The sequence below is a fragment of the Cygnus atratus genome, chromosome 14, assembly GCF_013377495.2.
Source record: "Cygnus atratus isolate AKBS03 ecotype Queensland, Australia chromosome 14, CAtr_DNAZoo_HiC_assembly, whole genome shotgun sequence".
NCBI lineage: Eukaryota > Metazoa > Chordata > Aves > Anseriformes > Anatidae > Cygnus > Cygnus atratus.
Window position 1 is genome coordinate 14,347,034 of NC_066375.1, and position 22,552 is coordinate 14,369,585.

At 44.2% G+C, this 22,552-nt stretch overlaps 1 protein-coding gene across 1 annotated transcript; it reads right to left on the bottom strand.

The window, feature by feature from the left end:
• Positions 1 to 736: 736 nt before the first annotated feature.
• Positions 737 to 12,827, bottom strand: GABRP (gamma-aminobutyric acid type A receptor subunit pi). Its single transcript, XM_035562894.2, has 9 exons — positions 12,733 to 12,827; positions 11,330 to 11,442; positions 8,995 to 9,062; positions 7,248 to 7,465; positions 6,285 to 6,367; positions 3,900 to 4,037; positions 2,465 to 2,617; positions 1,694 to 1,887; positions 737 to 1,051 (listed from the first exon to the last, which is right to left on the bottom strand). Exons 1-9 carry the CDS (start codon positions 12,786 to 12,788, stop codon positions 737 to 739), a joined length of 1,338 nt encoding a protein of 445 aa, XP_035418787.1. The 5' UTR covers positions 12,789 to 12,827.
• Between the last annotated feature and the right edge of the window lie 9,725 nt (positions 12,828 to 22,552).

Below are 22,552 nucleotides of genomic sequence, written 5' to 3' on the forward strand. Positions count from 1 at the left end.
TTCCTGCTCCCAAATCTCTGAAAAAACACAGCTCTACCAACGAAGAGCCCCTCCACCTATCTCAGGGATGGGTAACTTCAGCAAGCGAGGATTACTTCAGTGAGTCAGCCAGGCATTACGAACAGCGAGGCACACAACCGCGCTGCTGCCAGCAGCGCTGAAATCACTGCTCTGGCACCGCAGCATCCCCAGGACAAGGAAGCGCCACGCGCAGGAGCCCTTCCTCTATGCACAGCACACTGCTGCCTTTGGGTTCGCTTCCTTGAACAGAGGAGCTATTGAGTCAGCCGTCACGGTCCCTCTGTTGCTGTTATCTCTTGCAAACAAAGAACATCATCTATAATCCTACATCCTCTTAGAAACTAGAAGGTTCCAACCTACTCCAGGTTACCAGGATAATTTTGCCGCCTCTAGCAGTCCGTGGCCTGCCACATGCAGTCCTGTGCACCCATCCCTGGCCAGATGAGAGGCTGCATGCTAGAATGGAGAGCCAGTACAAGCCCAAGGGCCCAGCAGAGCCACTCAGCTGAACAAGCAAGTGTCCAGAGTCAATGTCGCTACTGCTGAAGCACGAAGGCTTTGCATCTAACGTACCCCACACGCTGTTCTGCTCCATACCTCAGGAATCACAACAGAGCATTTTGTCCACGGCGGATTCACTGAGGTCAGATACCTAGAGGCTCGCTGGCAGGATCCCTCTCCCACCGGAGTGGGAGAACAACGCAATCTGTTTCTACTAAAAATATAAATAATAAGCCCAATAAAACACATTGACCAACATAAAAAACAATGGAAAAAGCAATTTGGAGTAGTGGTCTACATTGCTGGGGTTCTGAATTGTGAAATAACCGATAATTCTGTGCATTTTGTTTCTCAAGACACGTTTGATTTTCTCATGAGTTTTCATGGTCAAGTCACTGCAGTTAATATTGTCACTTGAAATCTGAATACTTGTAAAACCGATTTTCTGTTTGTAGCTGGCAATGGAGCTGTTGAAGATGTTAGCGATGTTGACTTCTTCCATTTCTTTAGTAAGTTCATTTGCAGGCCCCTAAGAAACAAGAGTATTCAGTTACAGGGTTTGGCCTCTCCTGTAGAAGAAGAGTGCTCATCCATTAAGAGACCGTATGGATGAAGATACAAGCACACAGCTTCATACACGTTCACCAAAAAGAGTGTGCAAACCAGCCTTCCCGCTGCTGCCTAATTTTGAAAGTGCCCGGAGTCCCAGAGATGCCTGTTTCCATACTGTGTTTATAGAGATCTTGAGTTCTTTGAACAAGTCTCATTCTTGATGTCACTGAGCAACCCGCTGTTCATCTTCTGCAAGACATCAGTCTGCCTTCACGTCTACACGGTAACTAGGTGAGGAACTCACCAGGGATGTGGGATAGCTCTTCTCCTCCTGACAGGATTTGGACCCTTGATGACGACCAAGCTACAGTCATACTGGAATATTTAATTTCTGCCACTAAAGCAGATCACTTTGAACAATCCAATGTGGATCTAGGGCTATTTGTGATCACTGCTATTGCATCTGTAGCACAAAAAACCCTTACATTTAGTGACAATTAGGAGAAGCAGCTGTTAACTGTACCCATAGCAGGAAGACTACTGGTCTTATTCAGTTAATGAAGGACTAATTAGTGTTGATCTGAGATAACTAGTTTTATGAAGGTAGATTAGACATTACCTCCTGAGGTGTTTTAGCTGTACATTTCTGTGAGGAGCTGTAGTGAGCCACTGCATATTCCACGAGGGCACCAAAGATGAAGCTGAAGCAGATGCCAAGGTAAACATCAATGGCCTTAATGAAGCAGTTGGTTTTTGAGAGTGAACTTCGTGAGCCGATCATCAGAGTTGTCATGGAAAGCACTGTTGTTACACCTTGGAAAGCAAAAAAGGAAAGACCTTCTCTTACAGACACTTAGGAAAAGACTTGGCCTATCCTCTGTCCACATACCCAATAGAAGGTACATGGTGTCACCCTCTACTGCTATGCAAAAACAGCGCAGCACCATTTAGCAGATCCAAATCATCCTTCAGCTGAATTGCTGTTGTAACACTAACTACTGGCTTTGCAGAGGCTCTCCATGCCTTTAACAACTGGTTCCCGTAGGCACTTGGCTCCTACTTTTCATACTTTCAATTAAAAAGTAAATAAAAATCTCCCTCCACCAAAGCCCGTAACAAGGAATGCATGCTCTGTCCTCTACTGCGAGGCTAACAGGAGCCTTGGCCGTACACAGCTCTGCGGGGGGGGGGGGGGGGGGGGGGGCGCACGGGGGGCAAGTACACCAGGCACAGAATCTCTTCCACACTTCCTGCTGCTAACCTAGCCCTGCCACCAGTAAAAGCAGAACGTGAACAGCAGCAGAGAACTCAAGAAAGCTACCATCTACCTTGCCGTTGGAGGCTCCCCTTCCCTGCCGAACTCTTCTCCCTCCCTCAGGCAGCAACTCACCAATGCAGGTCCGGGCAGGCACTGAATCCAGGGTGATCCAAAAAGAAACCCAGGACAACATGACAAGCAGAGTAGATGGCACATAGGTCTCCAAAATGAAATAAAGGATGTTTCTTCTCAGCTCAAACTGCAGGATCAGTCGTGGGTAACTGCCTGTTCACCAAAGGGAGAAACACAGCGAATGTGAGATTCCCAAGGACCTTCAAACTGAAATCGGGACCCCCCAGCACCAGACCTTCAGCTGATGGACATCAGCAGAGCCTCACTGAAATCATGGCAGATGCATTACTTACAAAAGCGTGACTTCTTGCCTCAGAATAACCTTTTGTATCTAACATATCCTAGACAAAGGATGGATAAACAAACACATGTATGTCTGTACACATACACAGAATTGGCTGGCAGGAGATACAACGTGTGGCTTGCAGTGGGGCTCCTGAACTTAATCCACAGTGGGAATATTTTATTCTAGCATTGTAGCTCAGGGTGGGGACAGACTGATACTTTCTTCGATTCTCTTTTTCAGCACAACACATTTTTTCCCAAGAACCACTTTGAAGAGGCATTGCCAAATTCATTCTTATCTGATGGCTGAGAAATAAACACAAGATTTTCTTTTGATTTCAGCAGGCTTTGGCTCATGTCCCAAAGCATCCCAGCATCTTATCATCACAGGGATTTATATTCCCTGTATTCATTAGTAATTTGTGATCTTTGGTAACTGTGTCTTTGTATACTCCAAAACAATTCAGTCCATTTTTTAAAATCAGTGTCATTATAGTGACATAAGCGTTCAGGGGCTGGATTGCAAGTATTTTCAGGAGATATTTCTGCTGCTTAAACAATAGTTCCCTTTGAAGTGTAGAAACAAAAACCATGTTGTTCTTGGGCTGTGTACACTACAGTAAACAACAAAACATGATTATTTTTAAAACCTGGTCATTCTAAGGAAGATTTGTCCCTTTCTATAGTGATAGAAGAGTATTCATGCTGAAAATTAAAAAGATGTTGAATTCTGATGAACAGAGGGATATTAATCCACCAAAAACATGACAGAACTGTCATTTAGAAAAAAAAAGTATATTTAGAAAGTTAATTTTACTCCCAGTCACTGTAAACATGGCTCCTTGCAGTATTTATAGACTGCAGACCTGCGAGGAGGGGAGGGAGTATATTCAGGTGTGTGTAGAGAAAGAAATTGAGCATTTAAGGAAAAAAAAATCAACAGGTTAAGTGAATGTAGTATATTAAAAGATCCATCTTTCCATGGCTTCCCATCCTACAGAATACCCTGATTGCAAGTTAGATTTTACTATCTTTCTGTCTCTCTTTGTAAGTTTTGCTCAAGAGTTCCTTGATTCAGGCTTCTTGAGTCAAAAGATATAGGTCCATAGAAGGAAGGAGGTGGGAGGAGAGATCCTTAAGAGAGCTTTACCCGTCTCCTGCTGTGACTTCGAGACCAGGGTGTAGTAACGTTCCACTGTGTACTGAGAGAGCCGCAGCCTTTCTATGCCATGGACAGAGTCGTTTCCTCTCAGCCATGTAAAGATGACATCATTTTCATCATATCCCCCTAAGGAGAACAGAGACCTGTGTTACTGTGGTGAGCCAATAAATGCCAGGTGTCGCTCTGCCCTGCCTCCTGGCTAGGAGCAAAAATAGCACCTCTGCAACCTGGGCTGGACAAAAACCCTCTTTCCATGTCAGACCGTCAGTGGAATTTTCATTGCTATATTTTCAGTCTGCTGGTTCAGATTTGGCTGGGAACATGTATCACTGCGAGTGATGCAAAGAACCCGTTTCAATCATTTATATTGGGTATTCCAATTTTAAAATGTTTTCACGTTTTTCAAGATAATTTAATACTCCTGCCATCCCCAGATCAGTTATACACTGCAGGATAAAACTACCACAGTGCTCAACCCTTGAGCATATTCTTCAGTCACGCAAGGCGAGCAAGAATGCACTGGTTAAAAACAAGAGAGGGCAGATCTCACGGAGCCTTTATCAGCTAGCAGAAGCATATGGCACTGGACCATCTATTCAAGTGCTCAATAAGATCAGAAAAGGTGTCCACAGTTAATTGAGAGCTTGGAGCTGAGACTGCTCTGCAGTTACATACCAGGCTCTTCTGACCATATATGTATTGCCCAGGACTGTTGACACACAAACATACCCAATGTTTAGGCGACACTGAATTCCTGCCCCAAAACAATGGGACAGATAAGATCAACAGCGCAAGCAGTTATCAGTAAACTCCACATGTGCTAGCTGAGAAATTGCCACCAGGAACGTAAATGATGGCACTCCGTGACCTCAGGCTGGACTAAAGGATACCTCAATGTGAGGGACAGAGCTTGTACTGTGTCACCAGCTAGCCATTCACTTTAAAAATTTCACTTAATTTAGTAAATAAGCCAATCAATCTCACTAATTTGATCCTTTTATTAAGTGCCATTCTTTGAGAAAATGAGCAGGGACACGTTTATGTTGATAATGACCTGTTCATCCTGGTAGAAAGAATCAGATGCAGTTGCAGCTCTATTTTTATCTAATTGTGTTTTCTTATTAGACACAAATTACCAGAGTTTGAGTATGATGAACTTGTAAATGAGGTGTCCAGGGTATGAATCCCTGCGCAGAATCCTAAGCATGTGACTTTTCAAAGTTTCTAAACAGTTTTATAAATCGTGGTTACTCAGGAAAATTTTATAATAAATGATAGATTGTTGTTAATTCATCTGGCATATATTTAAATAGCATTATTTCTGGGCACTTATCCTAATGAAACCTCCAGTGGGCAATGTGCATGTAATTTCATTGGAATTATACAGCAACTGAGCATGATGTAGGACCCAATCACTTTTAAAGCAGGCCCAAACAAGCTATGCTTTAGCAGAAGAGGCCAATCATTATTATTTCAGGAGCTATTCTTTGTAATAAAGTTAACCATGGTGAACTAATATGATTTTAATGTGAAAATAATATGTGCTTCCTTAGGTGCTTCATGCTACAACCCCAGAAGTTTAATCTGGTCTTTTCAGCACTGAGATTGTAGATGTTTCTTTTTGTGACACAAAGCAGGAGAAGGGGGCTTGCTTGTGGGGGAGCTTCACAGAGACGTAACAGCAGCACTGTTCTTGCTGAGCTCCTGTGTAAAAGCCATGTAGTACCCTAGCTTTTCTTAGGGTCTGATTTACCTGTTACCAGTTCTCAGCCAACTTTGCTGTAGACGAACGTTTAATTTAAGAGCAGAATTCCCTGATTGTTCCTTTTTTTTGAGGCTTCCAAGCCTGAGACTCCTCCTGTTGATGAGGGTCCCTCCATCTCCATTATTGTAACAGACAGCTCTCACAGACAGGGTTGGATTGGTTTGGGAGATACAACAGGTTTAAGGTAATATGTGTGAGGTTGTTCTGTACTCCATCCCATGCACTTATCCCCACAAGTTGCTTTTGAAGTTGTGTGCAAAAAGGACCAAATTTGGAAACGTAGCAGTTACTACTAAACCCTTTCTGTACAGAAAGGAACTATTTAATTTACTCTTTGATGAAGATACTATTTATTACCACTTTTTTTTTCCTAAATATAAATTGCATAGTGACAGAAAAAAACTCTAAACTGAGGATTACAACACAAGCATTTGAACATTGATCAAATAAAGTTTTCTTTTGACCATTATTATTTACTGCTTCAGGAGGCCACCATGATGAATGCAAATATTCAAGATGCATATTTACATACATTAGACTTTGAATAAACAAATTTAAAGTCAGTGTTTTGTTTTTTTTTTTTTTTCTCTCCAGAGTGTTATACTTACAGCTCTCTAACTGCAGTTTGCATGTTTGTGTGTCCATAGGATATTTTGACAGGTCCATGTTACAAGCAACAGTAGTAGTGATTCTGTAAGAGGAGAAAGAACTCTGAAGTTGCAATAAAAGCATGGTAATGGAATATTTCTACTTCTCATAGCAGACTAGACCACAAGGATCCTGCTCCGTTTAGAAAATTTTGACCTATAAAATGAAAGGAATGCTGCAGTCAGAGAGAACCCTCCTTAAGATGTTCTCTACAGCCATACTGATGAAAGTGTAACTGAAGGAGGATTTTTGCCTTGCTGTGGTGGGAGCCTTAATGTAGATTAACATGTTTTCTAGTGCTACTGTTAGCACTTAGAAGTTACCCCTTGTCACCTGAGGCACAGCAACTAATGGTGCATAAACCTTGGCTTGCTTTGATGGGGAGGATGAACAAGTCTGCTTATAGCAGTTTGCTTGCATTGAAGGTAACTGAGACACGCTCCGTTACATCTAGCTAGGGAGATCTAGGGCTTGCTAACACATTACTGTGCACATTTCTGCAGTGCACATACACATGCACTTTTTGCTAAAGAGAAGAAATTATGGCTGCGTGGCACTGGATAAGGAAATAATTCCCCACCATCAGTTAAACTTTTACTGTTAAGATGTCCTCTCTCCCTTCCTCTCCAGCCTCCATCTGACTCTACTTGACTTGTCCCACGTAACATCCAAAATTGTGAGCTTTCTGAGCAGACACTGCTCTGTACACAGCACGTGTCACGTTGTGGAATCCTGCCTGATCCTTGGCAGGAGTTTCCAGGTGGCCAGGACTGTGGGTAATGGATCAGTAGAGTACTGTCACAGTTGGCTTGTTGGCTCCAAGCTCATCATTACCTCTGACAGTTGCTATCTGCTCCTGTCTAGCATAATTCTGGAAATCTATTCTGAACCGCTGTCATCAGTGAAGGCAAAGGTTGATTTACCTTAAGGCATACAGGATGGTACCGTTAGAGAACAATCTTATGAGGCGGTTGCCCACAGTGACATCATGCAGGAAGGACCTTTTTGACTCCACGATGTACGTGTCTGGTACCCAGAGCAATTCCACTAGACGGGCATCCAGCGTGAAGCTCTTGTTACCATGAAAGACTAACCGGGGATCTGTCCAGCGCTGCCGCAAATATATAGTAGCTGTATAATCCTGGGGAAGAGAGAAGAAACTGAGGCTGAGCATCCAGAACACCTGCACGGCATAAACTGTAGGTATATGCCATGTGTGACAAGATGCAGAACTCACAGTTGTTCAACCCATCAAAGCTCAGCACCAAATGCATTACAGTAAAACCAACAGATCTTCATCGTAGTTTTATTTATTGTACTACATTTCCCATATACTTATGGGAAATAAGTATATATAAGAACTCTAACGTGTTCTGTATAAGAACTAGAGATTATATTCACAGCACTTCAGTTTTATTTTGTGTTTTTTTAGATTATTTTTATTTTGAAATGAGCAGTTATTGCAATTGATATTTTTGTGTCTGCTTTGCAGGTAAGAAAACAGATGGGAAGTACAGATTTGAGGCCACTCAGCAAGTCACTGATATTAAAAACCAACCATGGACTAGAGATGGAAAATTATGTGTGTATTACATACGTGATGAGAGAGACATCTGGAAGAAATAAAGGTAAAAAATTCCAACCTGTTATTTCATCAGTAAGGTCAAAAAAACACAAAACCACGAAACTTGTAGCATCTTTTTTTTTTTTTTAACAGGACTTTGAATTGAAGTGATTAATTTGGCTTGAATTTAGCCTGCCAAGATGTATCTGCAGTGTCTGAAGTATTTGTATATTGCCCCACCAAACAAGAACATTGCAATGCTCAGCTCTAAAGAGCCTCCTGGACAGAGACAGGACTCTGTTGTATTATTTTGCCTCCCTCCTTACAGATGCAGTAAATACAACCAGTAATGCCTTTTAATTTCAAAAGGCCTGGCATTTGTGTAACAGCATGAATTTGCTGTGTTATACCACAGATACATTGCTTGTTTGTGGTGGACACTGCAGTTCTGTTTCATTTAATCTGTAATTTGTAGGATGGCTTAACAGAAAAGGAGCTTTAACCTGAACAAGGAATTCTCAGCAATGTTTGAAATCAAGCTGTAACCAGAAGCAGAGGGAACCAGACTCAGTGGTGGGAAGATGGTCTCTGTACATTTGAAAATTGTCATTACTTTTTTTCCGGGGGGGGGGGGGGGGGGGGGGGGGGTTGACCAGTCCATTGAGCCTCAGACTGTCTCAGCTCAAAACCTCATTTCTCCTCCCCAAGGAGAGACGCTGGCTGTCTTCATACAGCACCACCACGCCCAACCGAGGCCAGTCCTACCCCGCACAGAGGGCTGCTACGTGGAGGAAAAGGAAGGGAGAGGAAATTTCCAAGAGGCACTCAGGTGTTTTTTTTGTTGTTGTCGTTGATTTTTTGATTTTTATAAACCAGTAGGACTTTTGGGGTCATTGCTTTTTACTTACAAGCCCACATTACTATGGTGTCTATGTAGTCTGCAACCATAAGTGAGCCTTCTTTTCCTCACACCCTTGAAAGTGGTCAGACACAGGAAAGCAAAGCAGCTGGAATGACAGTTTCTGTGCTGAACATATGGTAACATGATGAGTCTCTCAAGCAGATCCCATTCTCCTCTCTTACAAAACACAAATTATTTCGCTTACCATGTCACTCTCAGATATACTAGAAATACTGGCAATGTCCAGGCTCATTGCGATTTGAACAGGTTCTCCTGTGGAGGGAAAGGAAAGCTTAAGCAGAGAAGAACAGAACCGGTCAGGATGCCGTACAGCATGGGCGCTACTCCCAGCTTCCCCCACACAGGACATTATCTCTAAAACTGCAGAAGCCCAAAGGGCTAGACACAGTTTCAAAGCACTAGGCTCACAAATGACTTTATCATCCAAAATGAAGTTGTTGCTGTTAGGGAACTGGAGTTCTGTATTTGGTGATGGTACCAGACAGCAAATATCCATGTCCATTAGCCATTTAAATGAAGAGCATTTCAGTGGCATTTGCCAACGGGAAGCCAAAGCCAGTTTATTCCTTGTTACCCAGTCCACAATGTTTGCACAGTGGGAGGAACAGCAAGCACTGCACGATTTGTTTCACACATGCAGCTCTCTGAGGACTCTCCACAAGCCAGGTGTCCACCAGCCACCCTGTTCCTCAGAGAGGAAAACTGAGAGTCAGAAAAATTCAGTGATTGCTGAGACAACGTACTGGGTTACAAACGAGAAATGCAACAGCCTTGGCCTTTTTATTATATTGCTGTTTTATTTACAAGCAAATTTTCAGCATTCAAGTCCTGAATCTTGGTACTTACTCCCCTATTTTCTATTATTAACTCTTAAAATCCACCACAAGAGGGCAGCTGCTCCCCAGGAAATGACTGAAGAGCACTCACCAGGTCCTGCAATGGGGTGGGTGAACAGGTGGCTCTGAAAGAGGGTCATTATTATACAAGCAGAAAGACACAGACTTTCCCTTAGGTTGGGCCCCATTTGTTTAATCCCAGCGGCTCCAGCATGACTTTGGGACCCAAAGATCTGAGCCTGTCCCCTGGACCACAATGTCACTATTGCGCTGCTGCGCACAGACCTGCTAGCAGTAGGGCTTGGTGCTTTCCAAGACTGCCCTCTGCCCAGGTGGTAACACAGCAGTGCTGTCTTCGTGGGACTTGCTGAAACTCCTTTTCATCATCTCCAAGTCACGTGTAGGAAAGTCTATGGGACACTTTCTAAATCTCTTTCCAGGTTAGAAGGGTTTGTGTTTTTGCTGTTTTTTGAAGCGTTCCAAACTCCAAAATTTATTTCATTCACCTAAGATACATATTTTTTCAAGTAGCTGTCATTTACATTCTTCCATCTTGTTTTTAGATATTTAGACACTTGCCACTAAAATTAATGACAAGAGGGTGGAACTGTGAGGACTTGGGGACTCTGGAGGAGGTCAAACCTGAGTTACAACCATTTTTGTTTAATGGTTATAGTTGGCATAGTCTGGCATAGATGGCTGTTAAGCAATTCAGAAGCATCTGCTCACTTATATGACAGGCTCTAATAGAGCTTTTCTATTCCTGCATGAGACATTTTGGGCATAACAAGCTGCTAAATTCTGTCTTGTCCCAGAAATTTATCACCATGGTCAGAAAAGAGGAAGGGGCTCAAAGCTGCCAGCAGCAGAAGGCCAGTCTGCAGGAGCTACAGCGGAAAAACATGCAGCTCCCGGTGGAAGCTGATGGGGAATTTTTCTGCTGAGCTTTGTTTCAGTAACAGGTTCTGGCAGACAAGCAGAATTTATCAAAGTTTTCATAGTTTTTTTTTTTTTTTTTAAAGCTTTAATCAATATTTTTCAGATGCCCAATGCCATTCTGAAACCCGTTCCTCCAAGTGGTTGCAACATTCACCTGGGAGGTGGGAGACCTGACACCTAAGGCAGACAACAGCCTCGGGTGAGTTCCTGAATAACTGACTGTCCTTCAGGTGCTCACTCTCTGGAGTTTCACAAGGGTTTAAATCAGGTTTAGTTTGTGTCCCAGTGTGAAGTGAAAGCACTTGGCAAGAAGTCATTATTTCTGGAGGGAAGAATGACTTATTCCTCTACGCCCACTGTCTACTAAATAAATTTACATGCACAAAAATAAAGCAGAAAATCACAAGGGGTAGGCCCTAAACAAAAGCATGCACAATTAGTGCAGAATTTAATTACTGTCAGATCTTTCACAGGGGTGCTAAAGGTTTTTTTTTTTTTTTTTTTATAAATTCCATGTTCTTCATAGATGGACACATTCTCATGCCCTGTACGTGCATGTGTGCACAACATATTCAAGACAACACTGAATGCACAGGGAGGAGGGCAGCTTTGGCTACCAGCTAATTTAAAAGGGACACAACCTTTTAAACTGAGGCACGTAATGAAAGCTGAGAGCATGCTCACCCCTCTACACAAGCATTACAGACCGTTCTTCAAACAGTGAAATGCAGAGAGCCAACGTACCACCAAAGTAGGGCCTGAGATATTTGTTGTATCCCACGGTGAGGTTCTCAAATCCAGGGAGGGATGTCGTGTCACTGCTGCCTGGGTTGGATACATGACCCAGCAAGCACCTCCTGGGGACACAAATAATATCCTGTTACATGGGGCCAAGCGCACTGGGCACACCAGGTGTGCAGCTGCTTTCCCAGCTTGTGCTCAAACAACCAAACTACATAAAATGCTTACTAAAAATAAGTAAATAATTGAAATCATGAGCACTTACTCACATTACTTAACTTAGCTGAATAATTAAAACCTTAAAGGGATGGGAATATAGCAAATTACCTCAACAAGTAACCGCAGGTTTGCAGACACCATGGCTTAAGGTCATTCTTTAAATGTCCCAGACAAGTCAAGCAAGGTCAGTATATCACAGAGTTACTAATAACCTGTAATCTCCTTCCCATTCCCCCTCATAAAATGTATATACAGAACATCTCTTTTTATCTTCCTGCTTATGACAGCCTGAGACAAATCTTACTGCCCAACAGCTCCTCCCTCCTAATCACTGTTACCCTAAACAAGCTTTCATCCTCATTTGTTAGTGTCAGGAAGCATCTCTACAGCTACCATCAGGAGTAAAATCCCCGAGTACGTTGGAAGGGGAGAGGTAAGGCAGTGAGCACTTCATAGACACGAGGAAAGTTTTGTGATCTTGACTTCCCCAGCTGCTGTGCACACAGAGGGTTCAACCCCAATTTACTATTACAAGGTCAAAATTAACGTTTTGTGGACAGACAACACAGCTAGTACCTGGCATTGTGAGGTTCACAGAGCTGTACCATCATATAAATAGACAGCTAGAGAAACAGGATTTGGGGACCATAAAAAGGTACGTTTTATGGTGCAGTGTCCCCAAGCACTGTGTTCATGTGCTCACTTAATGAAAACGTGAGTGAACCGTTCAGTTTGTTAGTGCTCTGTGAAGGGCCGAAGGAGGTGCTGTCTCTCTCCCCAGTCTCAAACTGTGCTTTAAAGCTGAGTTAATAGTCCTTGGAGCTTTGCTGCAGGTTTTTAGACCAAAAAGAACCTAACAACAGAACTGAGCAGTTACTGCTTAGCGCACACTATGTGAGAGCCTTTAGGACTTGAACACAGTCCAGGAATGGCAATAACTCAGCTGGGAGGCATGGGGGAGGCGTTTCCAGCAAAAACAGCTGATGTTCCTGCTCTTGAACAGGGAAAGAGGGGTTGCGCTGTCAATGCATAGATTGTATTTTGGGGACCTGTGCAGGTTGCTGTTTGAGCACCCAGCTTTCTTTGGATGGGCTGGAAAATTGGATGCATAATTTCATTTTCGGCAACATTATTTATATTAAACATAATTCAGATGACCTGTACAGCAAAATAAACACTCCAGTTACCTTTGGGTTGGGAGGAAAAGCCACAGACTGAAGAAGCAAAAATATCTGCAGAACATCTCTAGAGATTATTTCAGTATTTGCGCTGCTCTTCTGTGAAATAGAAAATTAAAGTTTTGTGGTTTAAGGAAAACAGATTAAGGGAAGGGGACAGGGAAAAGAAACGCTGCACAGAGACAGAACCCCACAATGACATTTAACTTTCTCAGCACATCGTGACACCAGCCCTTTCTTTCTAGCTTGTGTCATTTTTCAGCACCTTGCTATCTTAAATACTTACCAGGTAAAAGACACTAGTGACAGCTCAGTTCCTAAGGTCCTTTACAGGGTGACCAGATTTTAGCTACCACTTTGTTTTAGATGGGGATTTTCTTTCAGCGTGGGTTGGGAATTAGCTAATGTTGAGAGTAACACCATAGAGAAAAGATTTATTAAATAGAGAAGTATTTAGGAAGTTCCTGAAGCTAATCACACTCTGAAGTCATGCGAAATCCTTCCCGCATGACAGATTCAGCATCTCATGGTTGCATGCTCCACTAATCACCTACACAGAAATGTTGTAGCTTTGCACTCCATTAGCTTGTACCTGGGATAAACCCACGCTATTAATAGTAATGTTGGCAAGTCACTCAGCATGCAGTACAGGATGAAATCATTCTACTTCAAATGGGTTTCGTTGACTTTTCTGGGAGTGGAACCGAATCCTGGCTTCTGGCCTGAGACTCCCACAGGCTCATGCTAGCCTTGGAGCTGGCACCATGATGGGGAACACTACCCAAACTCTGCTCCGCTCAGCATCGCTGCTCTGCCTGAAATGCTGCAGTCACACATCTCTACTGGGGGCACAAGCAACTCTGCCACTCGCCTGTTGGTGTTCCCACAGTAAGCTGCTGCAGGAATGGGCTGGTGAGGACAACACTGCCACAGCTGCCAAGGAAAGATTGCTACTTGGCCATCATTGGTTTCAGCTGGAGATACTGAGCTGCTTGACCTGCTCCACTATGGTATTTGAAGTACACCCTGTGTATCAGAGCTTTCCTGCAGATACCGGCAAAGCACCATCATTCTCGGATGGACAGGAGCTTTCCTCTTGATTGTACCGTTACAAATGGGGAATGACAATGCGAATCATAGTCCCTGTGCCCCGACACTGGTGAAAGCACAACCGCAAGTTCAGATTCAGTGCCCTTCTCATCATGCATGGCAGTGAGCACCTCGGCTTCAAACTCAGCTGTTCCACAGTAACCCGAGTATGAGGAATTTTCTGCTTGGGTTAGATCCTTCCTGCGGTGGTAGTTCGCCACTGCCCAGAGGACACACTGCCTCGTCAGCTCGTTGTGCAGCTGTGGTGCTGTGCTGTGGGACAGCAGTGCTCCAGGAGAGGGAGACATCTTTGCCCATGCAGAGCCAGTGAAAACACATGAGCATTCAGGTACCACAAATGCAGGGCCTTGCAATGAGAATCCCACTGCAGAAAGACAGGATGCTTTTCAAAATAAAATATGCTCTAATATCTATCTAGTGTCCAAATTCCTAACAAGCCTTTGCGCTTTCTGCCTGAACATGGTGTTCAGATGCTTCCAGATGTTACCAAGGGCTCCTTACTATAACAATCGTATCAGGCTAGAGAAATCATTTTCCTGCTTACACAGCATTAGGCCACAATTTTGATGAGAAAGAAGACTCAGTCCCATATAAAAGAAGAACTTAAGACAGAAAGGATAATGCTATAAAGTAGCATTTGGTTAAAGTATGAAAATTTAGAATTTCAGCTGAGGGACCCTTCATTAACATCCATTTCACAAAGGAGCTGTGGTTGCTAGCATTTTTGTGCATCGGTTTCTGAACAATTTTATTGCATCTGATCCTAGTTACTAAGACCTTATTTTGAAGAAAGCAAGCCAAACTCTATTTATTTTGATGACTAGTGGGTGGGGACCTCATATGTAGTAAAAAGTTGTCTTACGACCCTGTTGGGCCATCAGTTAGCCAAAATGAAACACATACTGTAACGTGCTACCTAGCAAAGACAGTGGAAACAAAGCAACTTGGATAAATTTATAGCTGCTGCTGCCGCCACAGACCTGAACTAAATCTCGATTTCTCTGTGCCTCTGCTAATTCTCCACAGAACAAGGAAAATCTTTTCTCCTTCTTCAGAGCACAGCTGTGAAGGTAAGTATATCAAAGGTTGGGAGGCAGTGAAAGGGTGCTCTGTAAGTAAGTACCTGAGAGCTAGAAACTCAGCATACTGAAGTACTCATTGGCAAGGAAAAGGTGACACCAGCGCCCAGAACTGAATATAACCAAAGCATTTCTTAGCTATTTATTGAAATAGAGAGAGACAGAAGAGTGCCAGAACTGTGAGACTGTGTTTTTTGTTGAAGCCCAAGAATGACAGCATACGTGCTACATCCCCTAACTTTGAAGGGCTGAGAGAAGTGAAAACACAAGAGCAGGAAAGTCACCGGCAGCTGCAATAATTCTGTTTATAGGGAACAGAGTGAGAGGTAACAGATGTACACCGTCACCTGATGGGGCCCCAAGTGATATCCAGGCTCCTCTGCACTGCTGCCCACGTAACCCTTAGTGACAGGCTCCTTCACATCCAGTGGCAGCGAGCATGAGAGGAGCCAGCAGCAGGCACCGCAGTCCCGCGTCACCTCCCACCTCACATCTGAGAGTGCCGCCTGTGTCTCACCACAGAGCAGGAGATTAGCATGTTCTCTGGTATCCTCGTGGCAAATGGCATCCCAATGCCAGGCAAAAGGAGCTGTTGCAAGGATCTAAAAAGCCACCCAGAAAAGCAGACCCCTGCAATAAGCTGCTAAGAGTCAGGTAGTAATTCATAAGGTTTCCTCAAGCCACACTGCTACAAACTGCAGAAGCTGCCACACAAGCACACGTACATCAGAGAATAAAAGCTGTTGAGGGAAGACAGAAAAAATAAATGCAGAAATAAAAAGATTGCATTTACTTTGCCCATTTAAGTGCTGCCTCTATTTATAACACAAAGGAAAAATTTTCCTGATGAACTTGGGCATAACCTGCCTGTTGCATTTCCTTCGCTCTGCAGGAAACACCATGACAAGCGGCTCGTGCTGCTGGCAGCCCGAGGGCACCCCGTGTCCTTCTCCTGTGCTCCCCACACAGACCCTGTGGCACCCGCACACCCTCACGCCTGAAACCTCAGCCTGCCAGAACCAAACACAAGCGAGACCACATCTGAAATGTTAGGGCAGCCATTTTCACTCCCGTGTTTTCATTCCCAGGTCAAGGTTTGAGGGACATCCTGTCAGGACTTCTCTGTCTTGGGCATACAGAGATGTGGATCGTTTGGCTTTGCCTTTGCTCTCCTGGAGAAAACCCCAGAGTGCAACCCAGGCAGCAGCTTCACCACCTCTTCCGCCCATCTGTGGTCAACGCAGCCAGCAGATGGGAACTGTGCTGCACACAAAGGCCGGACAGACAGCGACTCCCTTTTTGTTCCCTGTATTCTCTCAAGGGATTAATGTTCCAGGGAAAGGCGTCACTGTACCACCGCTGGGAGTTTCCAGCTTCATGACTGCCATGTGGCTGCACCATCCTGTACTAAGCTTTCTTTGGCCACTGGCACGAATGCAGTAGTTCCTAAACACAATTACAATCTGATGAACGAAGCAAACAGCATCACGTACCCTGGGATCAGATTTAACTGGCTTTGTAGAAACCAAGAATTCACATCAAGGTCAGCATGTTTATCTAGGCATGGTTTTGAGTGACTGAAGCTAAATTTATTTATTTCCTTCTTTGCCCTGCCCAGTCTGAGTTATGAGCAGCTATCTGATCCTGAGAGATGACTACTTTGGGGATGTGAGTGGGCAGGGGCTTTTGTAAGGAAAGGTTCATGGCATGACCTGCTCTCTGCACAGCTGCTGCAGGAGAGTTGTGAATTCTCATGATTGAGAGCTGTTCAAATTTTAACTTACTGACCAAACAAATCATGAAAAGCTTTCAGTTTCAGTTCAAAATGATTTACCTCTCAATTTCCTCAGATTTAAAGTTTAACGTGAAATAATTGTTTCTGCTTGTTGTTTTTGTTGTTTTTAATTTCAAATTTTGTTCTTCCCAGAACAAAGTTTTAATTTTTAAAATTTTTCATGTTAAAAATCTGTTTTGGGAGTCCAGGAGAAAATACGGAGCTGCTACAAAGAAGAGAGCAGAGTTAACAGGAAAACAATTGTGTGTTGTATTTTTCTGCAGGCCACTCTTATTGGAAACTCTTAGTTATTTGACACTAAAATCAAATTATACAAAAACAATCCTATTGTCACAGAACTAAAAAGTTAGTGGGATCCTGTCATGTGCCAACAGATACAGGAGCTCAGACCTCAGCTGGCCAGGACAAAAGGAGACAGAAGAGGTGGATGCAAGAAAAAGGGGTTTGGAGGACCTGGAAACAGCACCAGTACCGGCAAGTGGATAATACCAAAATGAACTTTCTGATGTTTTAGCTTTAAAATCTTTTTGCTTTTAGTATTTTCTAACTAAAACAAGGCACTGAGAAAAGAATTTAAGTATGTTAAGCACGAGAAAGTAGAACAAAGAATATTGACTTAAGCCTTTCATGTTTCAGTATTCTGTCAAAATCTGAGTTTTTCTTTTTCCTGATCTGAACTTTTTTTGTCCTGCTGATTTCCATGTTTGAAGAACTCTAATTTCAGCCACTTTGCTGATAACTGGACCAAGTCCAGGAAATCATTACTGGCCCAGTGTCTGCCTGGAAGAGCAGGAGGTGGGTTTTGAAGTGGATGCAGTAGCCCAGGCCCAGCAAAGCACGTGCTGGCTGGGGCAGGAGTGACCCTGGCACGGAGAGCTGGCTGCTCAGGGCCAGATGCCGACCGCTGTAATCTGCTTTTTGCTTTTCACTTGCCTTGGGTGGTTATCTGGAGTCACGGGCAGGTAAACAGGCAACTTTATGGTACCTACAGAAATCCTTCAAGAACTTCTGTGAACTTTTGCTCTTGGTAAAAAAGTAGATTCTTTCCATCCATGTCACTGTCATTACATCACATGAAAAATGACCTCAGCTCCAGAAAAAGCAGGCACTGCCGAGGTGACTGGCTGAGGCTGTAATGCATACCTACAGGTGTTCAAGGCAGTCCTTGCTGTGCTTCAGCACAAGGCAGACCCACGTATGGGTCTCAGAGGCCAATGGGCAGCAGCACCTGCACCAACAGGCCAACAGCAACTGCCCCTAGAGTCCCAGGCTGCATGACACACACCAACCAGGGTAATTTAAAAATAGAGAGACCACTCCTATGTGCTGGTACTGTGAGTAGCACACACATTTATATGTTTTGATCTCATCTGTAGTACTCCTTTTAGTTTACAGCAGTATGAGAGAGGGGAATCAGTCCTATTATTTATATGACACATCCCCCCCCATACACTACAGGCCTGATTCCTGCCTTACTCATTCCAATGAAGATCAGAAGTAACTCCAAGATGCAAGTAGAGTTTACATAAAATTAGATTCAGTCCTTTTGTAAGAGTGTTAAAACCACACCCAGGTAATGCATTTATGTTCTCAAGATGTAAACTCTGATCCTTCAAGCTGCTCTGAGAAGTAGCAGCTTATGCTCACATCTGCCTATCCAGCATGGTACACAAGTTTGCTTGCAGGGCTGAGTTCTTTAAATACATGCAGAAAGTCTTAAATCATATCAAAATGAAGGTTACTGAGATTTACTTACGTGAAATTCTTCCTCCAAAATGTTGTTTGCCTTCTGTCTGGTCAATTCATTTACTCTAAACAAATACAATGGATGTAAAACTTCTAAGTCATTACCATTTTATACAGTAACTTAGCATGCTTGAGGCACCTTTTTCTCCTACAATGGATAGCTTAACTCAAGCTATAATCTAAACTTGCCTGCAATTTTCAGTCTCCTGTGGCTGCAGATCTGAGAGCTCACAGCCGACTGTGCTCAGTCACATTGGGCAATTATTTCAGAGCACAGGTTTCATTCATTCGGCAAACCTGCCCCTCACTGCAGGCAGGGATCCAGGGCCAGGTGCAGAAAGCTCATCTTCCCTCCTTTTAACAGGCACAGAGATCACAAGCCAAGCAACACTGCTTTCTATGATTTCGCTCCCTACTTGCCAACCCTGTAATAGTAACCCTATATATACAGTCCCTCCCACCTCAGCACTTCTGCTCGCTCAGTCTCCTCCATTGTGTATGTGCAGGTATTTGATGTGAGACAATTATTCTTGTTCCTATCAGCTGAGACAAGCACGCACAGGATTAACTCCCTCGTGGGACACAAAATAATACACCCTTCCAAACTGTACATGTAAAGAAGTGGATAAAGGTCAGAGGATCTTCTTACACTAACAGTAAATAAAGCAAAACAGGAAACAAAAGGTAATTATGGAAAGATTCACACGTGAGCAGAATTTGAAAATAAGGAGATGGTGCCATTTAGACAGAAAGGAACTAGAAGATCATAATAAATGAATGGAGAGGAAATGCATCAGACACTTCATTTCTAATTATTCTCCCATTATATCAGACCAAGGGCACGGTCAGTTTATCAGAATGCTACAGCAGAAACACAGCCACAACTTCCACAGTCAACACGTGGAGCTTTTTCTTCCAAGCTAACAGGGATTCAAAAACGCTGAACAGGTAAATGTAAAACTAGAAATTTCCAGATGTTCTGGGTGGTTTTGGGATTGCTTTCCTCAGTCATCTTCGACAGCCAGGACAAAGGGGAACAGCTTTGCTTACAGCACTTCCTTGGCCAGTCTCCATGGCGGAGCTGCCCGTACTGTCTCCTGAAGCATGCACTGCAGCAGGCCCATAGGGCAATTAAGCAACGACGTGATTTAGGTGAGCAAGTGCTACCTGCCCTGGCCCATCCCTCCAGGAGGAAAAGCAGGAGGGACTCATTGACCTCTCAGAGGACAAAAGGAGCAAGAGAAGGACTCGCTTTCTTTTTTATTTGTCCTTGCTGAACATCTGGCTCCTGCAAGCAGACGTGTGTCACCGTGTGCGAAGCTGAGCAGCACCTTGCTGCGGGGAAAGGACCCAGCATGGTCAAAGGAGGGGAGTGAGGACAAACAGAGCTGCCAGCAGCTCATTAATCGAGGGCTTGACAACACGCTGATGAACAGGCATGTAGGAAAAAAATATTGGATGGGGCCCCAAGGAGCACAGTTCAGACTTAAGCATTCATCTTACGTACACATCAGTCTGAATTTCTGCAGGGCAGTGAAATACTCCTCTCCACAGTAAGTTTCAGGGAAAAAACAGGCATGTAATGTCTTGAAGGCCTCCATGGCCCATTTTTTCTTAACACATTTATTTTGCTGTTGCAGGCAGTACAGTCAAAGCTGCCTTGTGACTGTGTTTCCTTCCATGCTGAAGTTCAGTTTTCCTCAATAAATGTTCAATGTCCACAATGCTGCCACGGACATAGAAACAGACTGCCAGCATTTCACTTGGAGCAGAATTTCACTTTTTTAATAGATAAATACATTGCCTATTGCATGAAGAGAACTAACTCGTACATGAGTAAATAAAACCTTACACTGGAGCCCAGTGAACACACCCCCAGCAGAGCTCCACAGTGTAGCAGGAACCCTCCAGCTGTCTCTGCACTGCAAAGTTACCGTAATGCCTCAGCACGGTGGGATCACCTGGCTGCAAGGACTGAATTTAGTGCTTCCCAGGAATGAGGCCCCTCAGAAGCTACCCCAGCCAACACACCACGAGGTGACAGCCTGTGACAGTGCCTCGGCGCCCTTCCAGGTTTCTGGCTCTTGCCAGCACTTTGCTCGCGTTGCCGCCGTGACCTGGGGTGAGGGCGCCGCCACCAAGCAGTGGGTGCTGCCATCCCTTCCCTCGGGCACGCTGCCCCTAAAATGGTCTGGTCACGGTGCCTTTGTTAACCTCTTTTTAAAGGCCGTTCAATGCCATCTTTAATAGTGCAACATCCCATTCAATACAGCAATAAAACAATGGTTTTAGTTCATTTTTTCCTCCTTTTAAATCATTCAAACAGCGTAAATGGTCCCCACTGCTAAGAATGGGGAAATTTAGCCACCAAGAGACCCTGCAGACTTGCATCGCGCTATTTTTCCTCCTTATTTCCTTCATTCCCATTTGCCCAGACCCTGAAGCCACCTCGCAGTCAGTGCGGCAAAGCAGCCCTGTGGCAGGCATCGGTCTACAGAGCACCAGATTTATTTAAGATAATCCTTCATATGAGTGTTCATCAATAACTGCTAACCTACTCCCTTAAAGACACAGATCAATTGACAGAGCATTATAATCCCTTAAAATATTAATGTCCTATCAGGGAGACAATTTCACTGGGCCTAGAGACTCTTCCATTATTAGAAATTATGCCCCAGCCTTAAATAAATTAACTCAATAAATGTCTTACCATGAATACAAATTCCTGCTTAGGGTTTGCAAATAAAATGATTTAGAGCTGTTCTCTAAGGAAAGATGAGGTGTTTAAACTTGCAAAAGAAGAAGTGCCACCATATTCATTGGTCTTTAGTTTTAAATTGACATTTTTTTCCCCCCCAACTGAAGGCATCCCTTTCAGAAGGGAGGGGGAAGTCTCTGGAAAATTAATTTGCTACATTTTTCTTAGGCTGTGCTTTATGCTTTCAGTTCTGCAAACATACAGACCTGTGCTCAACCCCAAAGGCAGCACCTGCCTCCAAGAGCAATCCGGATCCCTAAGGCGAGGCTTGGCCCCAAGGCTGAGGTTTGGCAGGAAGGAGCCTCGCTGGCTTCCTGCAGCCGTGAGGTCTTCCCGGTATCAGGAGGGCACCAGGGCTCTGCGCAGCAGGAGCCGAGGCAGAAGCAGAACGGCGTCCAGCAGCAGCTCACCTGGGGGCCAGAACTTGGCAAAGAAACGCAGCGCGGCGCTGCCTGCACTGCGGCAGGCCCAGAGCTTTCTCAGGGCACAGCAGCAGCCTTGCAAAGCCTTAAAACTGCTTTTCTCAACTCCTGCAAGTAACCTGGTTGTTACTTACTGGGGGTTAGATAACCCAAGGAACACCAAGTGTAACTTTGCCCTTCATGCCGAAAGTAGGCACCCGGTTGGACTGCTGGGCTACTGTTTTCTCACCCAGCCTTAGGTCACCTAAGCTTCAGCCAAGGCCAGAGCACACAAAAAACACGAGGCCCAGCACAGCAGCGGTGGTTAGCTCAGTGTGAGTCTGTCAGCCTGCAGCCCCCAAATGGCTACGTACATATGCCTGAAAAACCCCGCAGAGTTCACAGGGTGACTGTTAACAACCTTTACAGTTAATAAAGCTCCAGCCTTAGCAGGTGGTGTTGATTTCAACAAAACACAAAGCATGTAGCAGCCCATTAATCATCCCACGCCTCCTGTCAAAGCATTTGCCCTCTTCACATTGATGAATTGACTGCAGCAACACGAAAGCCACACTGTCACATTTCATTAGAGCCGTATTTCACACCAAACGGCCCCTGATGTTTCAAGAAGACTTTTCCAGCTCTGCATCCTTCTACAGGTTCTGGAGCTGGTGAGATGAATCCAGAGCAACAGCAGAGTAACGTCTTGGCTGCCTGTTACACATACACCATTTGGATCACTGGCCACAGAGTTTTCATAGAAGTTTCACCCCCCAAACACGTTGCCTTTTCTCTCCACAACTGTACTGCTATAAACACATCACTTCAGAAACCGATTTTCTCAAACGAGCACCACCTGCTTTGCTCTGTCTGTACTGTCCTTAGGGACAGGACAGCCCAGGACAGGTAGTCTGCGATGTGAGGAGTACCCCACCGCTTG